The following is a 24,181-nucleotide window of genomic DNA, read 5'->3' as shown; positions in this document are numbered from 1 at the left end:
TAAAATCTAGCATTCGAAATACCTGTGAAGGTGACTTCTTCAGCATTAAGCGATTGCGTAAGGATTTTCCGAATTTGGATAGCTAGTGAAAAATACAAAAATAAAATGCACAGAGCCGGAGGATGACGTGTTACTCTAGATGTGTTTTACTTTTTTATCTGATCTATGTTACATTGGCACTTTTCATGTTAAGTAGAATAGTGACCACATTCTTACCTGGCTTTTCTCTGTATTCCAATTACGACAACTCTCCCAGTTCACGTTTCACATGTTCTTTGGATCTGCCAGTTTGAGAGGGGAAGAATACATTTTGAACCCCTTATTAAAACCCACTTTCAAAATCATGTTGAAAACAAGCTTACAGTTTGCCACAAGCGGTTACTAGAACAATTGACAATTTGTAAATTATGTGTAAGAAGCTTTCAAAGTACTAGTAATGGAATTTTAATTTTTTTTTCTTCTCAACTCATCCTAGCCTTTGGGGATGGAGTTCTGCTTCACTGTGAAGCAGTGTTGAGATGCAATGACTTTGCTTTTAAAGGACAGAAGTATAATGTGATGCTGTGATAAACAGTGCCTTTTTATTCTTTTCCTACAGCTACAGGTAGCTCTAAAAATAATGGAATGTTTTTGATGTTAGGGACTTCTGCATGCAAGATAGGAGAGAGACTCTTGAGACCATAACATGTCTCAGTAGTGTCTGTCTTTGAAGTAGTACTATTACAGTAGGTTTTCCAGCACACATTGATTTATCAAACTCATACATTGGCCATGGATAGCTCTTCCTTCTTCTTTCTTAGTAAATTTCCCTGCTGTATTCTCTAAATAAATATTTTTAAAAAAAAAACATACAAAGATAACCCCCATGCTATGAGTGGATACCTTCCTTCTTTTTGGTTCTTCCCTAAGGCCCCATAAAAACGTATATTACAACACAGGAAAAAATATCAAACTGGGAAATGAGTCCAGTGATGCCAGAAAAGGGAATGCATAGTCACATATCAGAAAACCAGCATCTTTTTAGTGGTGCTGAGACCATCCAACCACCAACCACATGTTTTTCAGCTGCTGTGAGAGGCCAAGATTACAGTTCTCCTTTAGTACTCCTCCTTGAGTACTTGCTAAGCGAGGACAAGGAATATCCTTGTATAGAATAGTGGCCAAAGAAAAGAAAACCTGTTTCTAAAAACTAGCCAAGTTAACATGTCAGAAGGTCACAATAGTGCCTCATGGACAGAGAAATACGTAAGGGATCACAGACAAGCTTCATATGATCAACAAGTACAGTCTATGTTAAAATTTCACTTGAATATTTCAGTGATTAGGATTTTTCAAAGATTAATTTAAATTGTCCTGAATATCTCTGCTCTTTTTAGTGGTTTTTAGAGAAAAAGGTGCATCAGTTTCCTCTAGCTGTATTATATACGGTAATCAGCCTTGAGCACAGTCAATGGTTAACACCGAAATTGGTCTAATTGTATATAAAAATATTTGTCTCTGTATCTGTTGTTCATCTTCTCAAGTGCTTGAAGGGAAGCATATTTAGACTTTCAGGTGAGCTGAGCTGCTTGTCTTGTAACATTATTTTTCTAGCTTAGTTTTTAGTGGGCCAGTGCCTGACAGTTACAATTGAGTATCTGTCTGGCTTGTAATGGGTAATAACATGTAATAAGTAATGGTGTAGTTTAGGTGGGAGCACTGTCAACTTTGACGTCAGTACATCTTGAATTTCATCACTACTTCTAGGCAGTGACTGCTTATGATCGGTAGAAATAAAGATCTTCCTTCATTCATCATCAAGTCTCTTAGCTCATTAAAAATCAGTTCTAAACCTTTTGTGTACATGGAACATTCAGGAACATTGGTTCCTAGTGACCCATTTTAAATTGGATTTTAAGACATTTTGCACTAATTTATGAATTTGTTGAAAATGTTATCATTTATGAATTTTAAAAAGTATGAAATAACTAGTGATGCAGTAGATGTTCTTGGATTAAACATTTGTTTTTTTACAGCCTTTTGTATTGACATCCGTAAATTGCAAGCTTCAGCATTTAAAAACTTAATTTTTATGAGATTAAAAACTTGCAGGAGGAGATATCTAAATACATGTTTTTTAAGCTCCTATGCTGCCTAATTCTTTAGGTATTTAGGTACTGTAATCAAAATTAACTGCAAGTAAGGGTAACTGTTCTTTTGGGGATGGGGAACTGTTCACAGTCCTGGCGTTTGTGATTCTGTGATTGAACACATAGATCATGCGATAGATCATATACATTATGTGGAACCCCTAACCCAGTGTGGGTCATTTATGAGAGAGTTAAGAAATTGAATAATTTAACCATTTTAGAAAAAAAGACTTGTGTTCATCAGGAGATATTTCGAGTTGAAGAAACACGGGCTTCTTTTTGTCTGTGCCCCAGGAAGAAAGCTCTGTCAGAGGAGCATATATCATATTGCCTGTTCCATTTCCCCCTGACTCCTATACCTCAGGGAATCTCTGTGCAAGGGGCAGACCCTGTCAGAATCGTTTTTCCTCTTAGGTATCGCCTGCAATTAGTTCTGAGTGTCTAACAGCCCCTCTGGGTCCTGTTTCCCTTCAGTTCGCTCATAATAAATAGACATGAAGACAATTTACCCCATTAGTTAGCAGTTCAGCCCTCATCTCAGCCTGTCTCTGGCTCCTTGATGAAAGCAATACCTTTTTAATTCTTGCACTGACTGGGTGAAAACACAAGTGAAAAGAAAATTGTGCTGCCAGTCTTGTTAAGAAGGAGCGAGATCCGGCATGAAGGAATGATCTGGTTCATCATAGTGCAGGCAGAAGAAGCTCTTTCTCTTACTCTATAACTCTATCGCAATTTGCATTAAACTCCCTCATTTCTAACCGGCGTCCTATACCTCTTCCTTCAGTTCTTACCAATGAATTCAGTTGTATTCAATCCATCAGCTCTAATCACCACGTTTTCTCCAATTTCCTGGGTCTAAACTGTTGACTGTTTTTAGGACCCTGTATTCCTATCTATCACTTCCCACTGTCTTTAATTTAACCACTTTTCTGGTGTACAGGGAAGACTGGCTCTTGTCTTATTATTTCTCTGATTTGTCTTCCTTTGGTGTCTCACTCTGTTCTCTCCTCCCAGAGCACTGGAATTACTTTGGGGTGGATGAGAGTATTGGGCCAGTGGCCGTGAGTCTCCGCCGAGAGAAACTCGAAGACAATAAGGATCATGGACAGCAGTACAATTTCCGCGTCATCTTCCGGACCAGTGAGGTAGGAGCCACACTGCAGCCTATGTGTTTCAGCCTCCTGCAGGGCCTTAAGCAGTAAGGGAGAGTATTGTCAGATAAAGGCACTTCTCCACGTATACTTTCCTGAATCCAAGGAGCCTCTTCTGAAGCAAATCTGAAGAGAATTCTGTGAAAGATGCAATAATTACAATTTAGCAAACTGATTCGGTCAGCGTAATTCCATGATTAGTCTTAACAGAACAACAACATAAGATAAAGGTGTTACTCCTGATTTATAACTTGCAGTGGCTTGAACTGATATGTAATTCTGACACCCATCAAGAAAGAAATAAGGCTTAAGTAATTTAGTCTGAGGTAGCCTGCCATGTCTGAGTGAGGAAAAAAAAACATTGCTAATTGAATATGCATGTCTTATTTGTTTAACCTGGTTAATGTTCTATACCATTTTATATAGTCCAGCAAGTTTTGAAGATTTCCCTGGTCTAAAAGAACATTTGAGTAGAGCTTTGAGTTTATAGTTCTATATATTGATATATATTTTATTAAAATTATTTTTGTTAGCTTTCATTTAAAACATTTAAAACATAAAACAATTTAATGTGATATTTAAAGTGTTTTGTAAAGTATTCAGGCCCTTGCCCAGTTTTCATATTTCATTGCCGTCATGACATGTTGAAGTACCAATTAACATTTGTTATATATACAACCTACTCCACACATCACGAAGCAAAAAAAAAGTAAAAAGTGATTGCTATGAAAGAAAAATGGAAAAGTCATGCTTGCACAAGTATTCTGACCCTTTGCTGTGACAAACCTAAATAAATTTAGGTATACAAAATTACCCTAACAAGCCATACAGTTTGCCATGTTACCTCTGTCTGTGAGCAATTATAGTGGTTTAATTCAATTCAATTCCAAATACGTGATTCAGCCCCAGGATTAAAAATGTACATACCTCTCTGTATGGTCCCTCAGTCAGATAGTGAATTTGAAGAACTGATTCAACCATGAAGACCAAGTAGCTTACAGAGCAACTCGGGGATTATGTTGTATATAGGCACAGATCAGGAGAAGGTCCTAAAACAACCCTTAATATTTATTTGAGCATAGTGATGCCAATCATTAAGAAGTAGAAGCCACCCAGATTCTGCCTACTGTAAATCAGGATGTCTCTCCAGACTGATCAGCCGAGCTCGGAAGAAACTGGTGAGGGATGCTTCTATGTGTGAGCACAACAGCAACTTTAAAAGAGTTCGAGAGTTTAGTGGCTGAGACAGGAGAAAATGTCCATGTCTCAAAATATCCCAGTCACTCTACAAAGGGGGCTTATATGAAACCATATAATCATATCCTGCATGGGTTTGCAAAAAGGCATGTTATAGTTTAATTATAGTGCAAACATGGCAAAACTTTTTGTAGTCAGATGTCAAAATTGGAACTTTTTTATATAAAACTGGATCTTGTGCGATCCTAGCGATGTGCATCACTCAGTCAACACTGTCCCTGTTATCAAGCATGGTGTTGGCAGCAGTGTGTTATAGTTCTGCTTTTCATCATGGTCATGATACCAAATATCACAGGTCTGAATATGTATGCAATCAGTAATTCAATTTTTTTCCACATAACATGTTGACATTTGCTTTCTTACCCTTAGAAGTCCTTTTAATCTTCAGGTTTTGGAAAACAATATTACATTTAAACAAATGCATATGCTTGCCTTTGTAATTTGTATTACCATTAGAAAGTCTAGTTTCTTTTGCAGGGCAATGTAGTATCTCAATAATTTCCTTAAAGGTCACATTGTAAACAGTATATAAATCTATAATATATGTGTATATTTGTATGCTATTTAAAATATTTTTTTAATAAAATGCATTGTCAAATCATTTTATGGAATGCAAATTTAACCTGAACGGATTTCCTTGAAATGTGCAAACAGTGGGAAATTTGATATGGAAAGACTGGAAAGATCTATTTGTTTTAAGCATTGTATAGAACTACATGATACTACATTTGTCTTTACGCTCTGACCCCAAGCTTCTCTCCCTGTCTGTGTGTCTCATGGAGAGCAAGTTGGGGTATGCGAAAAGACAAATTCTGATTACAAGAAATTGTATATGGCCAGTAAAGTGATCTTCTTCATCATCATGATGAATGTGAGGAGAGTTATAACATGACATCATGTGTTAAGTGACTGATATAAGATCAGTAATGGTAACAATCTACTTCACCCACACAGTGCAACTGTTTGTCCTTGTAAGCATACTGCAGTGTCAACTGCTGTTAAGGCCTCATCATTTTTTGCTGTAGTTTGGAAAACTAGAGGAGTCTGCCTTTCAGTACCATTATTCTTGACCTTATTAGGTTAGGGTTAAAGTAGGCCATTGCTATCTGCTTTCACTCCCATGAGAGAAGAGGGTTTCTTGCAGGTGAGAATATAAAGCTGCAGCCTGGAAAATAATAAATTGCCTCTTCTCACCTAACATTGTTTTACCAAAAAATTGGATGCCAGGTTTAATGTGGATTTTCTTCTGTCACAGGAAGAGGCTTTTTACCATGGGCACAATATCCCTTTGTTTTGTGCTGGTGGTTTGGAATCAGGGTGTGCAAGAGAGAGACGTCTTTGCCTTCTGAAAGCATATGAAACCAGAGTTCATATACAGTTCAGTCTACTATGAACATACTTTTTCTATTGGGTTCCAAAATCAATCCTAAATAATGCACATTATTGTCAGGTCACAATAACGCATCTTATGGTTTGCAGAACAAAGCACAGTAGTTCCTGGCTGTTCCACACCCTCGTAGCAGTCCGTCACCTCAAGTTGTTTTGCTGTTGTAAAATGAGAACTGTTGCCCTTTGTTGGGAGTGCTGAACCCAGAAATGTCTTCAATAGGGATTGCTTTCATGGGGTTTACATTTATCATGTGGCCTAGCAAAAGTGATTGAGGTAAATTCCCAGAGATACAGATGATCACATAGAAGACATTTTGTTCCTTCAGTCTCTGTTCAATTCTATTCATTTTCTGAATCATAATAAAACATAAAGGTCATGTGCTTTACATGATCCATTGATACTCGGGCTCACTGAATGGCATTCCCCTTCTCCTTTGTGGCTCTGTAACCTCTCACTTGCTGACCTCTGTGTCTTTAATCCAGTTGACCACATTGAGGGGGTCCATCCTGGAGGATGCGGTGCCCTCCACTTCGAAGCATGGCACAGCGCGTGGGCTTCCTCTCAAAGAGGTGCTGGAGTACCTTGTGCCAGAGCTCAATGTGCACTGCCTACGCCTCGCCCTCAACACGCCCAAGGTTACTGAGCAGCTGATGAAGCTAGATGAGCAGGGGGTAGGAAAAACATCAACACTTTGTTTTTTCCCCAAAAGAAACGCATCTTCTGTTTAGTGAGATAACAACAAGGAGAGTTTTTGTTGCCTTGTCAAACTGCCTTCACACGATAATAGCTCCTGGTGTCATGTCTAGAATTCAAGATGATTCATAGTAAAGTAAAGAATTGCAGCATGGGGTTGTTGAACAGATGGGATAGGTGAATGCCCATCTGTTGTAGAAAACGGAGCTGCTTTATATGTACAGTATATGCACAGTGTATGCATATATTTTGTATATATTGTGCTGCTAAAAAATATAACTTTAAAAAAATCATGCTGAATTTTTATGCTGTATTGAAATGTAAGCATCCCTTGTTTTTCTTGGGTTCAAATGATGCCTCTGATTTTAGAAGAATTAGTGGGATAGTCTTTGCTTTGTATCAGCCTAACTGGTCTGTTTGCGTTCTCCTTCCTTAGCTTAGCTTTCAGTTGAAGGTGGGCATCATGTACTGCAAGGCGGGCCAGAGCAGCGAGGAGGAAATGTACAACAACGAGTCAGCAGGACCAGCCATGGAGGAGTTCCTGCAGCTGCTGGGGGAGCGGGTTCGACTGAAGGGCTTCACCAAGTACCGGGCACAGCTCGACACCAAGAGTACGTCCTGCCTGGGCCTGGTGGGGGGGGGGGGGTGATGCTCAGAGAATTAAGAGTTGCTGTGTGCTCTGACTGGGAACAGGTGAGGTCAGGAAGAGATTTTATATGAAACCTGTTGACATGTACGGATGCTTAATTAGATAATTGCTAACCATAAATAACTAAAGGATGAAAATTAAATTCCCATAATACATCACTAAAGCCTGACAGGCAGTCTTCTAAGAATTGATTCTCTGTTTGACACACTCTCAATGGTTTATTGAATCATGGAGTCAGAAATTTAACACTTTCTATAGAATCACAGAAACAAGTGTCTTTTGGATACTTGTTTTTCTTTGCTGCTGTTTGTTACAAGCGGCTTTACTGAACAAATGCCCTTTCATTGCACACAGTTGAAAGTGCAGCTCTTCCTAATGCAATAATGTATTTACTGGTGCTACAGTTGTCAAGCATGATCCACTACTCTGTTTATAGCAAAAAATGAGTTTTAGCAATGACTCTGATTGTAATTATAGATTATAAGTATAGTGCCATTGACCTGTTGGTGTTTTGGAATTTGAGGTAGGAAATGGGGTGGTGAGATTATTCTCTTTGAGAATCAAAGAGAGATAAAGAAGTGCAGAAGATGTAAAAATACCAGCATTAGTGGTGATAAAGTGGAATTGAAACTCCTGTCTTGCTTAATTACAGCGGATTCCACTGGGACCCACTCTCTCTACACGACATATAAAGACTATGAGATCATGTTCCATGTGTCCACCATGCTGCCCTATACGCCCAACAATAAACAGCAGGTAACATTACACCCCATTTATTTAGTAGTATTTCACATATCAGGCCTAAGTGTACTTGAATACTCAGGGATGTTTCACAGGCAAGGATCAAGAATGTAGTTTTTTTTTTTCAGTGAGTTTCAGTTAAAAGGGAAAAAGCATTCAACTTGTTTGTAGACAATGTGTAACTGCAGTCCACTCCTTTATTTCCTCCCAGTCCCATCTTTTGTTTGTTAGAATACTTGCAGTGAGGTTTTCCTTTGCATGTAAAGTCTTTTAAGTTAGGGAGAAATGCATTTAACTAGAATTGCTTTTCTACATAAGCTAGATCTTGCTTGCAGTAGTTAGATTTTTTATTTTCACACCGTGTCTCTGCACAACAGAGACATTTATATACAGTAATTTGCTTAGTAATAATTTACTCAGTATAATGTAACCTCAGTTTGGGTTTAGAATGACAAGGCAGCACCATCTGTAAATGAAGTGGGTTTAAGGTTTCTGAAGAAGTGCTCAGAGTACCATTTGAAAAAGTCTCCCTACACAAGCACCCGCTACAGGTTTCCTGGTCTTGCAGCTGCTGAGGAAACGTCACATCGGGAACGACATCGTGACCATCGTGTTTCAGGAACCTGGGGCCCAACCCTTCACCCCCAAGAACATCCGTTCCCATTTTCAGCACGTCTTTGTAATCGTCCGGGTACACAACCCCTGCTCAGACAACACCTGCTACAGGTAAAGCATAGCACCGTGGAGCACGAGGTTGAATTCTGGGTTCATTTTAGCACAGTCCAGCTACTATTTTATAAATAATGTGCGTAGGCAACAGGTTGTGCCATTTTGAAGTTTTCCCAATAGTTGAAAATACAAATTTCACTTGACTGTAAATTCAGATTTTTAGTTATGCAATAGTATTAGAAATGTTCTGTTGTATCCTGGTTATAAAGAAACCAGGATAACAGCTTTGATGAAAGGGTTGGGAATCATTATTAAATAGTGGGTTTTGTAGGGTTTGAGTTTTAGTGGCCTGCCGGATGTCTGTTTTTTATTAAATGGAATCACCATTTGAAAAATAATGTCTGTATTTAACTGAAACATTCAGACCTAATATAGTTAATCAAATGTTTTAAATTTAGATATCAAAATCACTGAAATTGTGAAAAAATGAAGCTCAGAGAATTTTAGATTGAAGTGTGATACACTGTCAAAATAAAAACATTACAAAGGTAATTTAAGATATGACTTTTCCTGAACATTAACACGGTCTTGCAACAGTGACTTAATTATCCATTGGAGAGACTGCTGTGGAATATTCTGCCACTCTTATTGTGCAGCTGCAGCCGGCTGGTAAGGATTTGCCATTCACAGATGTCTCCTGTTGGTGATGAGGGCAAGTTGATTCCATGGATATTGTATTGAAGCTAGCTTAAGAATTAAGACCTCAGCATTGTTCTCCTGAGGTCTTGTCGTTGTAATCCTGGCACTGATTGTGGACTTGCATTGCCCTATTAAGAAATACTTAAGTATTGGCAGGTAGGAAAAGAAACAAACTGACTTTGTCCCTGTACCTCTGTGCTGTAAGGTTGCCCTCAGTCTCTATCAGAGGTTTTCTGGTATTAAAGGTGCACCTTCTCACATGATTGCATTTCATCTACCCCACTGGTTGGCTTCATCAAAGCAACAGTCAGCATAATGGTCATCATGGCATTTTCCACTAGGCCTGTCATGGGCAAAGCTACAGTCATTGGTACTTAAACATATCACCTCTCTCACCTGCTGTCAGAGAGGTGTTTCTATGTCAGGGCGGTTTGATTCCTCCATCTGGTTTGTGTGCAATCCTTCTGCTATCCTCCATCCTGTACATTCTTTATACAGTTTTATGCAAAAGTTTGGTTTTAATTTTCTAAGTGAAAAGAAGTTAACATAACCTCTGCAGCGAGCAAACTTAAACTTGACATATTTCTGCAAATATTAATGCACAGTTACTGCTTATTTGCTAAATTTAACATATTGAAAAAAATAAAATAGTAAATGTGGCATGTGAAAAAGTTTGGGCACCCTTCCAGTTGATCCACTAGTGTTATTTTTTTTGTAAGGTCTCAGAACTTAATTGACTCGTTAGGCCTTGATCTAAGTCAGGTGATGACAATTCTAGAGCTTCATAAATTCTCTGACTCTTCAAACCTCTCAGGGTGTTGTGCTTACACTCAACAACCATGGGCTCCTCTAAGCAGCTGACTGAGGATCAGAAAATAAAGATAATTGACTCTTACAAAGCAGTGGAAGGCTATAAAAAGATATCTAAACGCTTCCTGCTTGTAATTTTCACTCTCAGAAATGTCATGGAAGTTAAGGGGAGCTGTTTAAGTGAACACAATCTGGAAAACCAAGAAAAATATCCAATAGAACTGCTCTTAGACTGGTCAGGAATCCAAAACAAAACTCCCATATCACTGCAAAGGACCTGCAGAAAGGTTCAGCTGGCACAGGAGTAGTGGTGCACCGGTCCACTGTGCAGTGTTGCTTGCACAAACATGACCTGCATGGAAGAGTCATCAGATGGAAACCTTACCTGCGATCTCATTACAAAAGTCAATGTCTGAAGTATGCAACACAACACTTGGGTAAGCCAGAGGCATTTTGGAACCAAGTGCTGTGGTCCGATAAAGTCATAATTGAACTCTTTGGCTACAATCATCAAAGGTACGTTTGGAGAAAAAAAGGAGAAGCATTTGAAGAAAAGAAAACCTTGCCAACTGTCAAGCATTGGGGTGGATCTATTATGCTTTGGGGTTGTGTGGCAGCCAATGGCACTGGAAATATTGTGTGGGTAGAGGGAAGAATGGATTCTATTAAGTATCAACAAATCCTGGAAGCTAATGTCCCACAGTCAGTGAAGAAACTGAAGCTGAAAAGAGGTTACATATTACAACAAGACAATGATCCAAAACATACCTCAAAATCAAGCATGAACTACTTCAAGAAACAAAAGATTAAGGTTTTGGAATGCCCTTTACAGTCCCCAGACTTTAATATTACTGAAAATCTATGGGTAGATCTCAAACATGCAGTGCACGCAAGATGACCTAAGAATATTTCTGAACTAGAAATATAGTGGGAAAACTAGTGGGAAAAAATTCCAAAGCAAGAATAGAAAGACTGTTAGCTGGCTACAAGAAACATTTGGAGGCTGTGATTTCTGCCAAAGGGGGTGTTACTAAGTACTGACTGATACGGGGCCCAAACTTTTGTACTTGCCACATTTACTATTTTATTTTTTTCAATCTGTTAAATTCAGCAAATAAATAGTAACTGTGCATTAAAATTAGCAGAGATATGTCAAGTTTAAGTTTGTTCGCTGCAGAGGTGGTGTTAACTTCTTTTCACTTAGAAAATCAACAAAATGTGTAATTTGGCCAGGGATGCCCAAACTTTTGCATACAACTGTACATACAGTGGTTTGGACCATTTAACTTCATTAAAGTTGATGATGCCGCTGTCATTATCTCCTCCAAGATGTAGACACTGACTATAGGACTCTGTCGGATTATTTTGTTGAATGGTCTAACAACTATAATCTGTTGATTATAGAAAGCAACCACCAGTTGTCAAACCAACAGTCATTTAGGAGCATGAAATTTTCAGCAGTTACAAATATCTTGGCTCTGTTGTTGAAATGCCTCGTTAACCGTTGAATGACAAGTTAACCATTGAGGAAAATACAGATGCAATATGTAAGAAGAGCTGTCAGCAATTGTTCTTCTTGAGAAGACTCTGCTCTTTTAATTGAGTGTAGTACAATGACTTTATTCTAATAAACTTTGATTAAATCTGTTTTAACATTCACTGGTAGCCTGCTTTTCGGTAACTTGAGTACTTGTCATGAAATCAGAGTGAGGATAGTGAAGGTAGCCAGTAGAAATTTTGCTGCACAACAGCTACAGCTGGCTGACATCTATATAATAGTGTGGAAGGCCATATAAGCACTGACTGCCATGACCGCCCCTTGCACAGTAAGTTTGAGCTTTTTGCATCAGGGTGTTGATTAGACTACCTAGATTAAAGTGCAATAGAACGATGTTCTCTTTTATTCCTACGGCTGCTCAGTTTGCGCAAGTAATTGATTGATATATTTTATTTTCATCATGTACCTGTATGTATTTTAAGTATCTGTTTTGCTAACTGATGCTCCAACTTCTTATGTATTTTATGTTAGACTGTTTATTTTTTTTAATAGATTCATGTTGTGTTAAAAGTATTATGTCTTGTGTCCATCTTTTTGTCCCCCTGCAAAACAAAGTTCCCGTCTGGGAAAATAAAGGAAGTAAGCAAGCTGTCCACCTCTTATGTCATAATAGCCTTCAAGCGCTTCATTTTTATTCACAAGGCACACTGCGGTCACTGTACTGATACTCAGGTTATTTCTTCCTGCAGTTTTTCATGCTGTAGCTTCTACAGTCTAAAATGATTACACAGACTGATGTGATGGTCCCAGGCCAGTGTGGTGATTCTCTGTCCTTCAGGATGTGCTCGGTCCTTCACAGTTCCTAGTTTCCTAGTGTCTCTGGATTACTGTAAAGGTTTTTTGTGCTAAATGTCTCACTCTGCAGTGTTTTCGATGGAAAGGCAGCCATAAATCGTGGTGATAGCCACCAGAAGCTCAAGCAGGGCGTGGTAGTTATTTTCTTTTCTTGTGTTAATTAAAATCGTGTCCTTTTTAATGGCAGTTTATATAGATGTTTGCTTAATGCTTTTTGGCAGTTTAAGCTCAAAATGTTATCCAAGCAGTCCTACTCAGTCAGTCTGCTCAGTATTTAAATGTATGCATGTACATGGTGGTTTAAAATATTTCTGAGTTTGAGAGAGAGGGTCTTTATTATCCCCAAGGGGGCAATTTGTTTCACAGCAGACAACAAAAAGAAAACAGCAGAACATAGACATATGAACAAGAATCATCTTGTTCTTAAACCTTAAACTTAAACCTGTTTGTTTTTAAATTGGGAAATCTGTAACTGCATTCTGAGGTGAGTGAAAATGATTCATTAATCTAATGGTGTTAAGCATTCCCTAGGATGGAATATACTTTACGCAGGATTTGTAACTGATAGACGTGGGGTAGGTATAGCACTCCTGACTTTCTGATATAGTTTGACAATTCAGGATTTGTATTGTTCCTGTGTATGAAAATGTTTCTTTGTGCTCTTTAACACCAAGTTGTATTTTATTGTGACAATTTCACAAACAACATTTACACCTCGGATAAACCTCATAGGCTATGATATTGGCATGGCTTTAGTTTACTTAACTTATATTCTACAGTTTGAAATGTAATTTTTTTGTTGGATTTTGTAGTTTGAAAAACAAATAAAGATTTGTGTGCAATGTCAGATTTACACCAATAAAATTCTTGCTAAGGTGAAAGTTAAGCTGTTATCATGCAGAACTTAAGAACTTAATAACAATGGCAATGCAAAGAAATAATGATTTATTTTGTTTTTTAAAGACCTTTTTAGACACTAAGAGGAAGGTTGCAGTGTTCAGTTTCCTGCCTTTATTATAAGTCACATTGTGTTGGTTTCCTTTGAAGAATCTTTTTAGTAAAATGAGTAATTTCTCTTCAGTTTACAGTAGTAGTTTTTGCAATACTATGCCTTTAATAATAAAGAAGATACTAATTATTTTGTCCAAATAATTTTCCTTAACTGATTGGATGGTTGGTAAAGGGGAGTTAAATGAATTATGTGGTTGTGGAGGCAGATCTAGATTTCTTAGATACAGGAGTTTTTGTTTTAGGAGGCTTGTTTGGGGGGGAAAAAATATAGTCATAAAGGGTCGAATTATTGTGGAAGCAAATCTCTCTTCATTAATAGGGAAATTTCCCTGACGGCGATAAAAGACCATCTTCAAACTCATTTAGCAGATGTTTTTTTTTGTCTACTTTATAGAAGAGTCTTTGAAATTCACCAAGTAGAAATGGAAGTAGAGCAAATTAAAATGTCATTTTTTTTCTAAGCCCTACAGAAAAAGGGAAGCTTTGTAATCATGAAGTAGCAGCAAACAAGGCAGACTGTCACTTCTAGCACCATTGTTCTTTCTTTTGCTTAAGAACATCAAGCTAATGGGGATGCTAATTGCTAATCAGGTTTATTACGCACTAGTCTAATTGTTCCCCTGGGGAGCCTTGTTCCCTGGCTAAGTGCACCGTGTGGCATTTTAAAGAGACAAAAACCTATTGCAGACAAAATCACCGTATTGAGTGAAACTGCCAGCCTGCGGCCTTGTTTCCTGCCAACTGCACCTTTCCCCAGAGGAGCTGGTGTCTGGATTGTGTTGACAAGTGACGTGCCATGTTCCAAAGCCTTGCAGAGTTTTTTTTTCTTTCGCCCAGTTCTTCACCAAAGAACCTTACCTCTGTCTAGGTACAAGTACATCTCTGTTCTCTGCACTTGTCACCACAGCAGTAGAGCTCCATGGGAAACTGGCATCTGAAAGGGAACAGGGCTTCCTAAGTGGAACGGGTTTGACCGCTGCACTCTGTGATTGTAAATAATTATAACCTGTCGTAGCCAAGTGCGGAATATGTGGTATATGCATTCATCTCAGCAGTGGAATCTAATATAGCCAAATGTCAGTGGATTTAAATGGGGCTGCTGGCATTTCTGCTTATTTTGAGACGTGTTGGACAGTAATCTAAAGACAACTTGTGGGCAGTGGTTTTATTCAGCAGCCTTTCAGATTTGTAGACAAGAGCTTGAATGTAGTTCACTTTGCAGCTTTTTTTTAGATACTCAGTGTTATCCCTCAGGGACATACAAGTCCTTACTACTCAACTAGATGTGTGCAGCCTTGGATCTTCCAATCCATGCTGTTTTAGAACTCTCTCTAATACTTTAATTACTCAATTGAGCACTGTTTGATTAACATAGGTTAATTAATTAAGGAATTGGAGTGGATTGAAATAGAAGAGTTTATGTTGCTTCCCCATTCGGTAGCCTCATCATACAGGCCTCTTGAGCTAATTTAGAGGCCATGTTAAGACCAGAGGGTCAAAGGTCAGCATTAACTCAATTGCTTGAAGCAATTAAGCAAAATATCAGAAATGCTAAACAGTACTTGTACAGTATATGCAGTATATATGAAAGAGTATTTATTAAAATATGCTTTTGTCTTTTCCCTTTAGTAATTTTTATTGGGGGTATTTCAGATTTTTTAATGCTTTGCTTGAGTCATGTTCCCTCACAGTTTTCTCTGTTTAAGACTAAACATTTTCTTTTAATTTAGCCTATTCATTTAGGACATAACATACCTACAAGCCTGGGAATATATCTAAACTGCTTCCCGATTATTTATGTAATTCTAGAATATTATTGAGAATATTCCAGATTATTTAAGTGAGGTGATGACCAGAGTTGTGCATAGTATTCTGAATGAGGTTCTGCTGTTTGTATTCTAATTAAAATCTGCTGTTAACAGTGTATCCTAACATTTTGTTTGCCTTTTGTGTTTTTGTTCCAGTCTTAAATATAAATATATCTACATAAAAATATTTTTCATAAATACTGAGTTTCAAGCTCTGTGTTTCCAATTTTATATTTATTCAGTAGTTTGTATTTTATAATCTGTGAACTTGATTATAATCTGTATGATATAAATGTGGAAAAATCAGTGGTCTAAATTCTTCTGATTTCACACCACGGCATTGTGAGAATTCACTCATTAGTTGTACCTAATCTGGTTCTTTTATAAGGAACTTGAGCAATAGCCTTCCGAAAATTCAAACAAACTATAAATATGGTCTATTTGTTTGTTCCATTACTGCTGTTGATTGTTCAGAGAATTTGTAGCATGACCTACCATTTCTAAATCCATATTGATTATTTTGTAGTCTTACTGCCAAACGCGTGTTCTAGGGGGTTGAGTTGTAACTAATTTTTCCATGATGTGACATGTTAATGAAATACAACAAATCAAACAGATGAACCAAAACAATTTAATTGGTACTGGTTGTGAAAAACTTAAGTCAAAATAACAGTAACTTTTCTTTAAATTCAGTGCCTGCATCTTTTCAACTCTCAGGGTTTTCAGTTGTTTGCAGAAGGGAATTTCTCTCCTACAGTCAGATATAAACTGATACAAAGGAATCGTCTGCCACACAGTGATGACACTTTTTTAGAATGATGCAGTCTCTTGTTTTATTTGTTAAATAAGTGGGCTTTACTATGAAGGTTCCTGCCATTCATTGACATTCTCCTGCAACTCCTCTGTGGGGTACCCAACTAAAAGCTACCGTGCTGTGTTGGACGAAAGTGTTTCTACTTTCTCATGCTTTTTTTATTTATTCTGCATGAGCAGGGCTTTGGCTTTCCTCCTGGTTTAGGAGGTAGCAGTATTCATGTCTTTCAGGGCTGTGTAACCAAAGCTACCTTTAGAGAGTTAAACCCTTCTGGTCTGGGGTCTCTGGATTGGATCGCTGTTTTCCCCTGTCTCTTTGACGAGTTTGAAGCCCGTTTTTTTTTTCCAGAAACATTGTCAAAACAAACTGGATTTCATTCCTTCCCTCCACAGATCCAGCACTGGGTTCTTTGCATACCAGACAATACAGGAAGCTTTAGATGTCCGTTCCAGCAGATTAATGAAAGGAAGCCTGTGTGGGTGTGTGGGGGGGCAAACTCACTCCATGTGACCAAATTTTATATGCAGTAATGTAGCGGTACCTTTGTTGAGGCGGCAAACCTTGTAAATATTAAAGGAGGAATACCACAAACATGAAATAAGGGGAAAGTTAAGGCAGCACAATAGCGTGTTTCACATTATTAAAAAAGAATGTTGTTTTATCCCAATCAGCCCCCATTTGAATCCTCTTTGTGTAAATTGTAATTTAGGAAAGACCTTAAGGGTATGGGATGGTAAAAAGAAAAATCAAAATATTCTGAAAGCAGATTTTTTTATCTGCTTGGATATTGTATACCATTAAAGATGTATACAAAAGCAAAAAAAAAAACATTCACATTCTTGGTTATAAATTTCCTAGTTTTATCTTACTGCCAGTATGCAATTTGTAATTCCCTTTTATTAAATGTAAGTTGTCATAGGTGTCATCAAAACAGTAGTTGGTAAATGTTCAAAGGAAATATTTAGTTTTTTTTGTTGCAGTATATCTTTACATAATCCTCCTTATTTGGTTTCCAGAGGTAATTCACTGGTAAAAGTCTTCACTTGGGGTGAACATTAAATCCTACTAATATGGTCTAGAGACATTACAAGCCCTGGTGCAGGACACCATCAGGGTCTTTTTGTTGATTTTATCCAAACACAGCCCACTTGAATTGGTCATAATGGTTATTTGTCTTAGGTATGTAATAACAGTGGCATTAAGTACATTTGATAACGATTTAGCTGCATTTGATATATCTATAAAATTCGAAAATGCCTGTTGGCTTCCCCTGCTATTGTCTTAGGCACAATATATTAGCTGCAGATACAGTTTGTGTGATATACTATGATGTCATCATCTGCCATTTTGTGGCATTCCAATTTTGTTAGAGCATACCCTGTAGAGGAGTGTTTTTGAAACAAGTTCTTGCTTAAGGTGTCTGTGTAGTTGTGTCCATGTGTTTTTTTAGAACTTATACATGGCACTGATATACCAAGGGTTGTACGGTTTCAAACTTCAGAATTTCCCAAAGCAAAATAAATTCTGAAGTTGTGCCCTTTTACAATTCACAATGGGTATTTTTATAAGTGACTGTTCTGAAATGTTTTTTAAAATTCTGCTGGAGGAGTTATTTTGAAGGTAAGCATGTAAACTCCTGTATTCAGGATACTTGTTGCACTTTGTAGTCTAAATATTGCTGGTTCAGACTGATTTGTTTTCATTACCTGATTAGGATAGAGACTGCTCAGATGCTAGCACAGAATTACGTAAGTGCCGTCGGGAGGTTTTTGTTGTGCAACAGTGACCACTGTGGCGTGCCAGTTACTTTGGGTTTTGCAGATTTATGATCAGTAGCTGCATCAGTCCTTTTTTGATGCCTTAGCTGTGCTGTATGCTTTTTTCATTCAGAACTGAAAATTACACAATGGCCATGCAGTACACATTTTGCATGGCTGGTGTGTATTGCTTTCATCTCTCTTGTGCTGCTGAAAATTGTAGCAGTAAGCTTAGCTGGTTAATATTTGGTGATTACAAACAGCAGAGCATTAACAGAAGAAAATAATTGGTGACAAAGTTAATGAAACTGATTATAAAATAGTGCCGCAGCTTTCTTTGGGATTAAGCGTGTCCTTCTGTCTTGCAGTGTGGCTGTTGCTCGGTCCCGAGATGTGCCTTCCTTTGGGCCTCCAATCCCTAAGAACGTGACCTTTCCCAAATCGACTGTGTTCCGGGACTTCCTGTTAGCTAAGGTCATCAACGCGGAAAACGCTGCACACAAGTCGGAAAAATTCAGGGCCATGGCTACGCGCACACGCCAGGAGTACCTGAGGGACCTGGCTGAACGGCATGTCACGAGTACCCCCATCGACCCCTCGGGCAAGTTCCCCTTCATCTCTCTGGCGTCCAAGCGCAAGGAGAAGAGTCGCCCGTACAGTGGGGCTGAGCTGCGCAGCTCAGGGTCCATCTCCTGGCCGGTACATGCCGAAGACTACAGCTGTGGCTCGGAGCTGGACTGCCTACTGGCCATCTCCAACGAGTTCATGGTTCTCATCGACCAGGAGGCGAAGAGCGTGGTCTTCAACTGCTCTGTGCGTGACGTTATCGGCTGGACCCTGAGCAGCCCCGCCTCCCTGAAGGTGTTCTACGAGAGAGGGGAGTGCATCTCTCTGCGTTCAGTGAACAATAACACCGAGGACTTCAGAGAGGTCATCAAGCGCCTGGAGGTAGGTATTTCATCTCTCTGAGTACAGTATACAGTACATATATTTCAAAAGGCTGAAGAAAAAATGTGCCTCTTCAAATGAAGTTAGAGTGCCCTTCCATTTAAACTGTCATCAGATATATAAAATGTAACCGTAAGCTATTATTTTCTGAATTGGATAATTTTCAGAACAACAGAGGGCCTCTGTTTGTAGTGTCTGGGGGTAGAATTACTGTATTTAAACATTACAAATGCTGGGTTCCTGCTATGACTACCTTTTTATAACCTGGGGTCATGAACCTTAAACAGGTAGATAATAGTCTGTTTTTACTTAGTTCTATTATGCTACAGCTACATAAAATACTTTTATGTAGCCTTTAGTTAGGTTTTTTCTTTCAAATGCACAGCACTAACTGATCTTAACTATAAAAATTGATTTTTATATTTCATCAGTGTCACAGTCCTTTGGGGATAGTTCCATTCTGAATTACACAAAGAGTTGATGAAAATGTTTGTATGTTTGTTGTTAAATCTTGCAGGAAAGTCTTCAGTCAATGCCTTGAAAGTTAATAAGACCCATGTGACTTATGGTGTTGTAAGACCTTTTTACTCCAGTTCTTAATAATAGTGCTCCTGGCACTTTGGGTCCATCTAGTCCGTTTGGTCCCCTAATCCTCTCTTTTAGAATGGTTAATGGTCTTGAAATAAATAAGTCCTCCCGTTGTCTGTTTTGTGCACTTCCACACAGTTTCCATTTGTGTTCTCATGTATCACTGTTCATTATGGACAGACTGACAAATCCATTGGGTTGACATTCCTCTTGAGCTGGTTAATCAGTTGTGAGACAGTTCTAGATTTTTAAAAGCAAACAGGAATTCCACAATCCCAGTGACAAATGCAGTGGTGTTAGCATTCTGTCTCATATCACAGGCAAGAGCAGTGTTGCACTCTTTGCCTTGCTTCTAAACCCTTTTATTTTTTCCTTCAGTTGTATGCAGTTCTTGGCTATGAGGAGCACTTACTACAAGTGCTTTCCTTATGGCTTCCCTCACTGTTTTACAGACTTAAGAAGTTGCTTTTTTGAGAAGTTTACAGACTTAAGAACTTGCTGACTGCAGTGGGTAATGGACTCTGGGGTGCAAGTCACATGTTAAATATTAAAAAAAATCCAAACTGTCATTATTGTTTTGTGACTTTTCTTGTTATATCGTAAGCTGATATGCCTGACAATTCATTGACATTTTGACATTTGTTGTGGCACAAAACATGGATCATTTGTGAAAAAATACATTTATAAAAATGTGAAATTGCTCATTTTTTATACAATCTGTAAATTCTCCCATATTCTAGATTTCTTTCATTATTTCTGATGCCCAGAAAGCACTGATACCCTGGGGAGTGATCAGCAGTCATTTAATGTCTCATTAATTCTTGGCCAGGACTCTAGTAGGTTTCTTGACAGCGTCTACACAATTATGCATAGCATGCACCAGCTTGGTTTCCTTTGTCAGCAAAATGGTGAGTGACAGTAAAATCACTGGAGGACTTCATGAAGTTTATCCTGTTTATCCAGCATTTTTTTCTCTCTCAATATAGTAACTAGGTCTTGGACTTTATTTGGTGCAGGAGATCACATCCAATTTTGAAGTACTGATTCTGACTGCCTGACACTTGAGCTAGATATTAATTCTGGCCTAGAGTATTTCATTCAGCTCGTTTACAGACCCTGCCTTAAACAAACGCTTTGGTTTCAGTTCCTGACAAAAGGGTGTGAGACCACGGAGATGACGCTGCGGCGCAATGGGCTTGGTCAGTTGGGCTTCCATGTGAACTATGAGGGCATCGTGGCCGAAGTTGAGCCCTACGGGTATGCGTGGCAGGCCGGGCTGCGCCAGGGCAGCCGGCTGGTGGAGATCTGCAAGGTTGCGGTGGCCACGCTGTCTCACGAGCAGATGATCGACCTGTTGAGGACATCGGTGACCGTGAAGGTGGTCATCATCCCGCCACATGATGATGCCACTCCCCGCAGGTACGCTGAGAGGCAAATACCTCCTCTTCCAGCAGATCTAGATCGATTTTAATACAAATATTAAATACAAATGTAGTTACAAATGTCTGCAAAAAAAGTTTTTGCTGCCTTTTTTTTCCTCTTTCCATAGATCAACAGATATGTTTAATTAATTTAAGCGTATATTAGGATCCAGCAAAGGCCCGCACTATCAAGATGATGAATTCTGTGCTTCTGTGCTCATGCATGTTATCTTAGAAAGCTAGGATTTGATTTTTTACGCAAGGAAACTTACAGAATGTAAAAAATATGGCTCATTATCTTGAACTTTGAATTAAAGAAGGGCAGAGGGAGATATAAAATTTTGTTTTTAAAGCTGACTAATGCATTTTAGCTTTTTGGCACTGTACAGCGTACTCTTGTTAGTATGTAAATACTGGCTTCAGTCTAGTGAGAGCTTTTTTGGCAACCTTTACTCTTTATTCTTAAAAGAAATGGAAAATTAACTTTTTGTTCCAGTCTTCAAAATGTTTTTCTCAAGCTTCCCGAATCATTAAACCTTGCAGAGGCTGCTCTGAGATGTACCGGATGCCAGTGGTGGAGTACAAGGCCAATAACGAGGGGGTGCCCTATGAGTACAAGTTCCCTTTCCGGAACAACAACAAGTGGCAGCGCACAGCCTCCAGCCCTCAGCAGTCCCTCACCTCATCCCCACAGAGCCATGCGGGCACACCCAGCCGGGCTGTCTCTCTCGGGGGCAGCATGGGCAAGGCCCAGCCTCCAGACAGGCCAGAAAGAGCTGGCATCATCCCTCGGAGCGTGTCTAGTGATGGGCGCCCACTCGACCCCAAAAGGTACCTGAGGTGCGACTGTAGCACTGGTGGTTATACTGTAGGTTCTCAAGATTGGATTTGAAGATACAAAGAGGAGTTTGGCACGTGCATTGCCGCTTTTGAAGTGGGAATTTACAAATATTTTAGTCATATGGTCTAAGCCTGGGTGCCATTACAAACCCATTTAATGGTATGGCACATAATAACGGTGAAGGCCTGCAATAAATCTGTGGGCCATCTAATTGTTTTGAACATCATCACCGTTCTGTTCATTGTAGATGCGGATAAATGCATGTTAAATGCAGAAAAGGACAGATCTCCTTTTTGTTTGAACTTAGGTTCTCTCCTGGTTCCGAGAGTAACTATGCTCTGGTGTCCTCAATTGTGATGAGTCGCGCACAGCACAACAGGACTTCTCCCAGCAGCCTCTCCTACTCCAGTGATACTGGCTCAGGAGGCAGCTCACACTGGCGTCAGAAATCCATGCCTGAAGGGTAAGGTCCTCGCAGGCTTGATCTGTTCTGCTGTGCAGTTTTCATTCTGGAACCTTGCCGTGAAACATGCTATTCTGCTGCAGTCTTTTCCATTTCAATTTCAGAATTTATTTCATAAATACTTGAAGGACAACCTTTTAGAATTAAAATATTAGCTTTTAAGTTCTGTGCAACCTAGTCCACAGTAAAAGCCTTAGGTAAGGTTCCCTACTTGTCATTTATTTGTTATAATTACATCTTATATAATTCTTCAACTCATTCCATTCAAGGAAACATTGAAGTGTTACCATGAGAAAAAAAGCATTGCATTTTGCTCAGGTCATAAAGTGAAATAAATTATGAATTGGCAAAAGCAGATCAAAAGGAACAGTGTCTTAACAAAATTATATGGGGAAAAGTCAAACTATTGTGTTGATTTCTTCTGTTCTCAGAATGTCTGGGAACAGAATCTAGTTAGCCTTTTATTTTTTATTTCTTTCTTTCCCAGAACTTGGAATTGCATTGTGTCTGTTTAAAAACACTCACTTAACAAGAAACCAGACATTTTTATTGCATTCACTTGAAAAGCAAAACAAAAAAAGAACTACAAAAGCAGTAGGGATTTAGAACTGTTTGGGGGGGGGGGAAGACAGAGAACTTCAGCAAACTCCTGTGACATTGATAAACCACAGGAATGTCCAGTGTTTGTTCCTGTTGCACACATTGTAGTTAAAGAAAATAAACAAAAGTGCAAAACTGTTGCATTGCATTGACTCCTTCCACTGTTCTGGTTTTAAAGGTGTGTGACTGCAAGTCTCTTTGAGGTTAATTTGGCAAATTTGTTTATGTAAATGTCTTGACTTTATAAGGAGACATCTATAAAATGAATGAAGATGCTAGTGCTGACTGTGCCTTCTTTAAACAAATTCTGTTTAGAATTATGTAATACAAAAAATGTCCTCACTGAGAAAAGACCTATGTTCGTGAGAGCAGGCTACAAATTATTAATGACTTTGTTAAAATGCCTTTTATTTAGTCATCTACCTTTCTAAATATAAGATGTTGCATTCTTTATTAATACATCATTTCATCTAGTTTTCAGTCTTGCCTCTTCTGCTTGATTTCCTGGGTACACTTTAAACTTTGAAAGCAAAGGATGTACAGTAGTTGCATTGGATTTCCACTATATTTTAATTTTGCTAAAGCATTCTGAGATGCCTGTGTATGAAAGGCTCTATATAGGAATTCATTTACATTATATATGTATATTACTGAGGTGTCTTTCAGAATGGGACAAGCTGCTCATTGATTGCCATGTCAGAACCAGGACACATTACTTTTTGACCTTGTCTTCATGATTCCCAGAGGTGGTCTTGTGTATCCAGACCTTTGTATTACCTCCATTAGGCCTCTGATTTTGCTCAGAGGTACAAAGATATCCCAAGAGATAGAGAGGTTAATGCATGGACAAAGAAAGGAATTGCAAGAGCTCCAAAGAACACCACTTCATTTGTGAAGTGCCCGACCCTGGAACTGGCTCACCCATCTTTATTGAGCAGCAGAATGAATTTGAACTTGACAGAATATTTTGTCAGCTTGTATAGACAAAAATGCTTTCATATTCTTTGGGCGGTGATTCCCAGTGTAGCATGACAATGACCCAAAAGAAGTCATTGTCAAAGAACACAAAGTGGCAGCAGCAAAGCATCTGAAACAGTTACAAAAAAAGAGTTTGCTGAACCCAGGGGTTGGCAAACTTCATGCAGTTATTGATTTAAATGGGTTTGCAACCAAATACTGACTTTTACACTCAATCTAACAACCAGGTTCAACATAAAAAAAGTATGATTTTGTTCTAATATGATTAAATGTATTCCCGGAATTGCCCCCAAAATAAAACATTTATTGTATATGCATTCATAGCAACCTTATGATCACAAAAACAAGTTGAATGATTAAAACATAAGTAGGAGTGTTGACCTTGCTGCCCCAATATGTTTGGAGTGAACT

General features: G+C 38.6%; 1 protein-coding gene across 1 annotated transcript in view; it reads left to right on the top strand.

The window, feature by feature from the left end:
• Positions 1-24,181, top strand: part of sipa1l1 (signal-induced proliferation-associated 1 like 1) — a 123,156-nt gene that overhangs the window by 76,703 nt on the left and 22,272 nt on the right. The window contains exons 4-12 of the mRNA XM_088925535.1: positions 3,144-3,274; positions 6,410-6,598; positions 7,057-7,231; positions 7,922-8,025; positions 8,579-8,736; positions 18,300-18,879; positions 20,612-20,886; positions 21,432-21,719; positions 22,037-22,192. Coding sequence (XP_088781661.1) covers positions 3,144-3,274; positions 6,410-6,598; positions 7,057-7,231; positions 7,922-8,025; positions 8,579-8,736; positions 18,300-18,879; positions 20,612-20,886; positions 21,432-21,719; positions 22,037-22,192 — 2,056 coding nt within the window. The remainder of the gene's footprint in view (positions 1-3,143; positions 3,275-6,409; positions 6,599-7,056; positions 7,232-7,921; positions 8,026-8,578; positions 8,737-18,299; positions 18,880-20,611; positions 20,887-21,431; positions 21,720-22,036; positions 22,193-24,181) is intronic.

This window comes from Atractosteus spatula, chromosome 9 (genome assembly GCF_055471065.1).
Source record: "Atractosteus spatula isolate fAtrSpa1 chromosome 9, fAtrSpa1.hap1, whole genome shotgun sequence".
NCBI classification, from domain to species: Eukaryota; Metazoa; Chordata; class Actinopteri; order Semionotiformes; family Lepisosteidae; genus Atractosteus; species Atractosteus spatula.
This window is presented reverse-complemented; position numbering and strand designations above follow the sequence as displayed.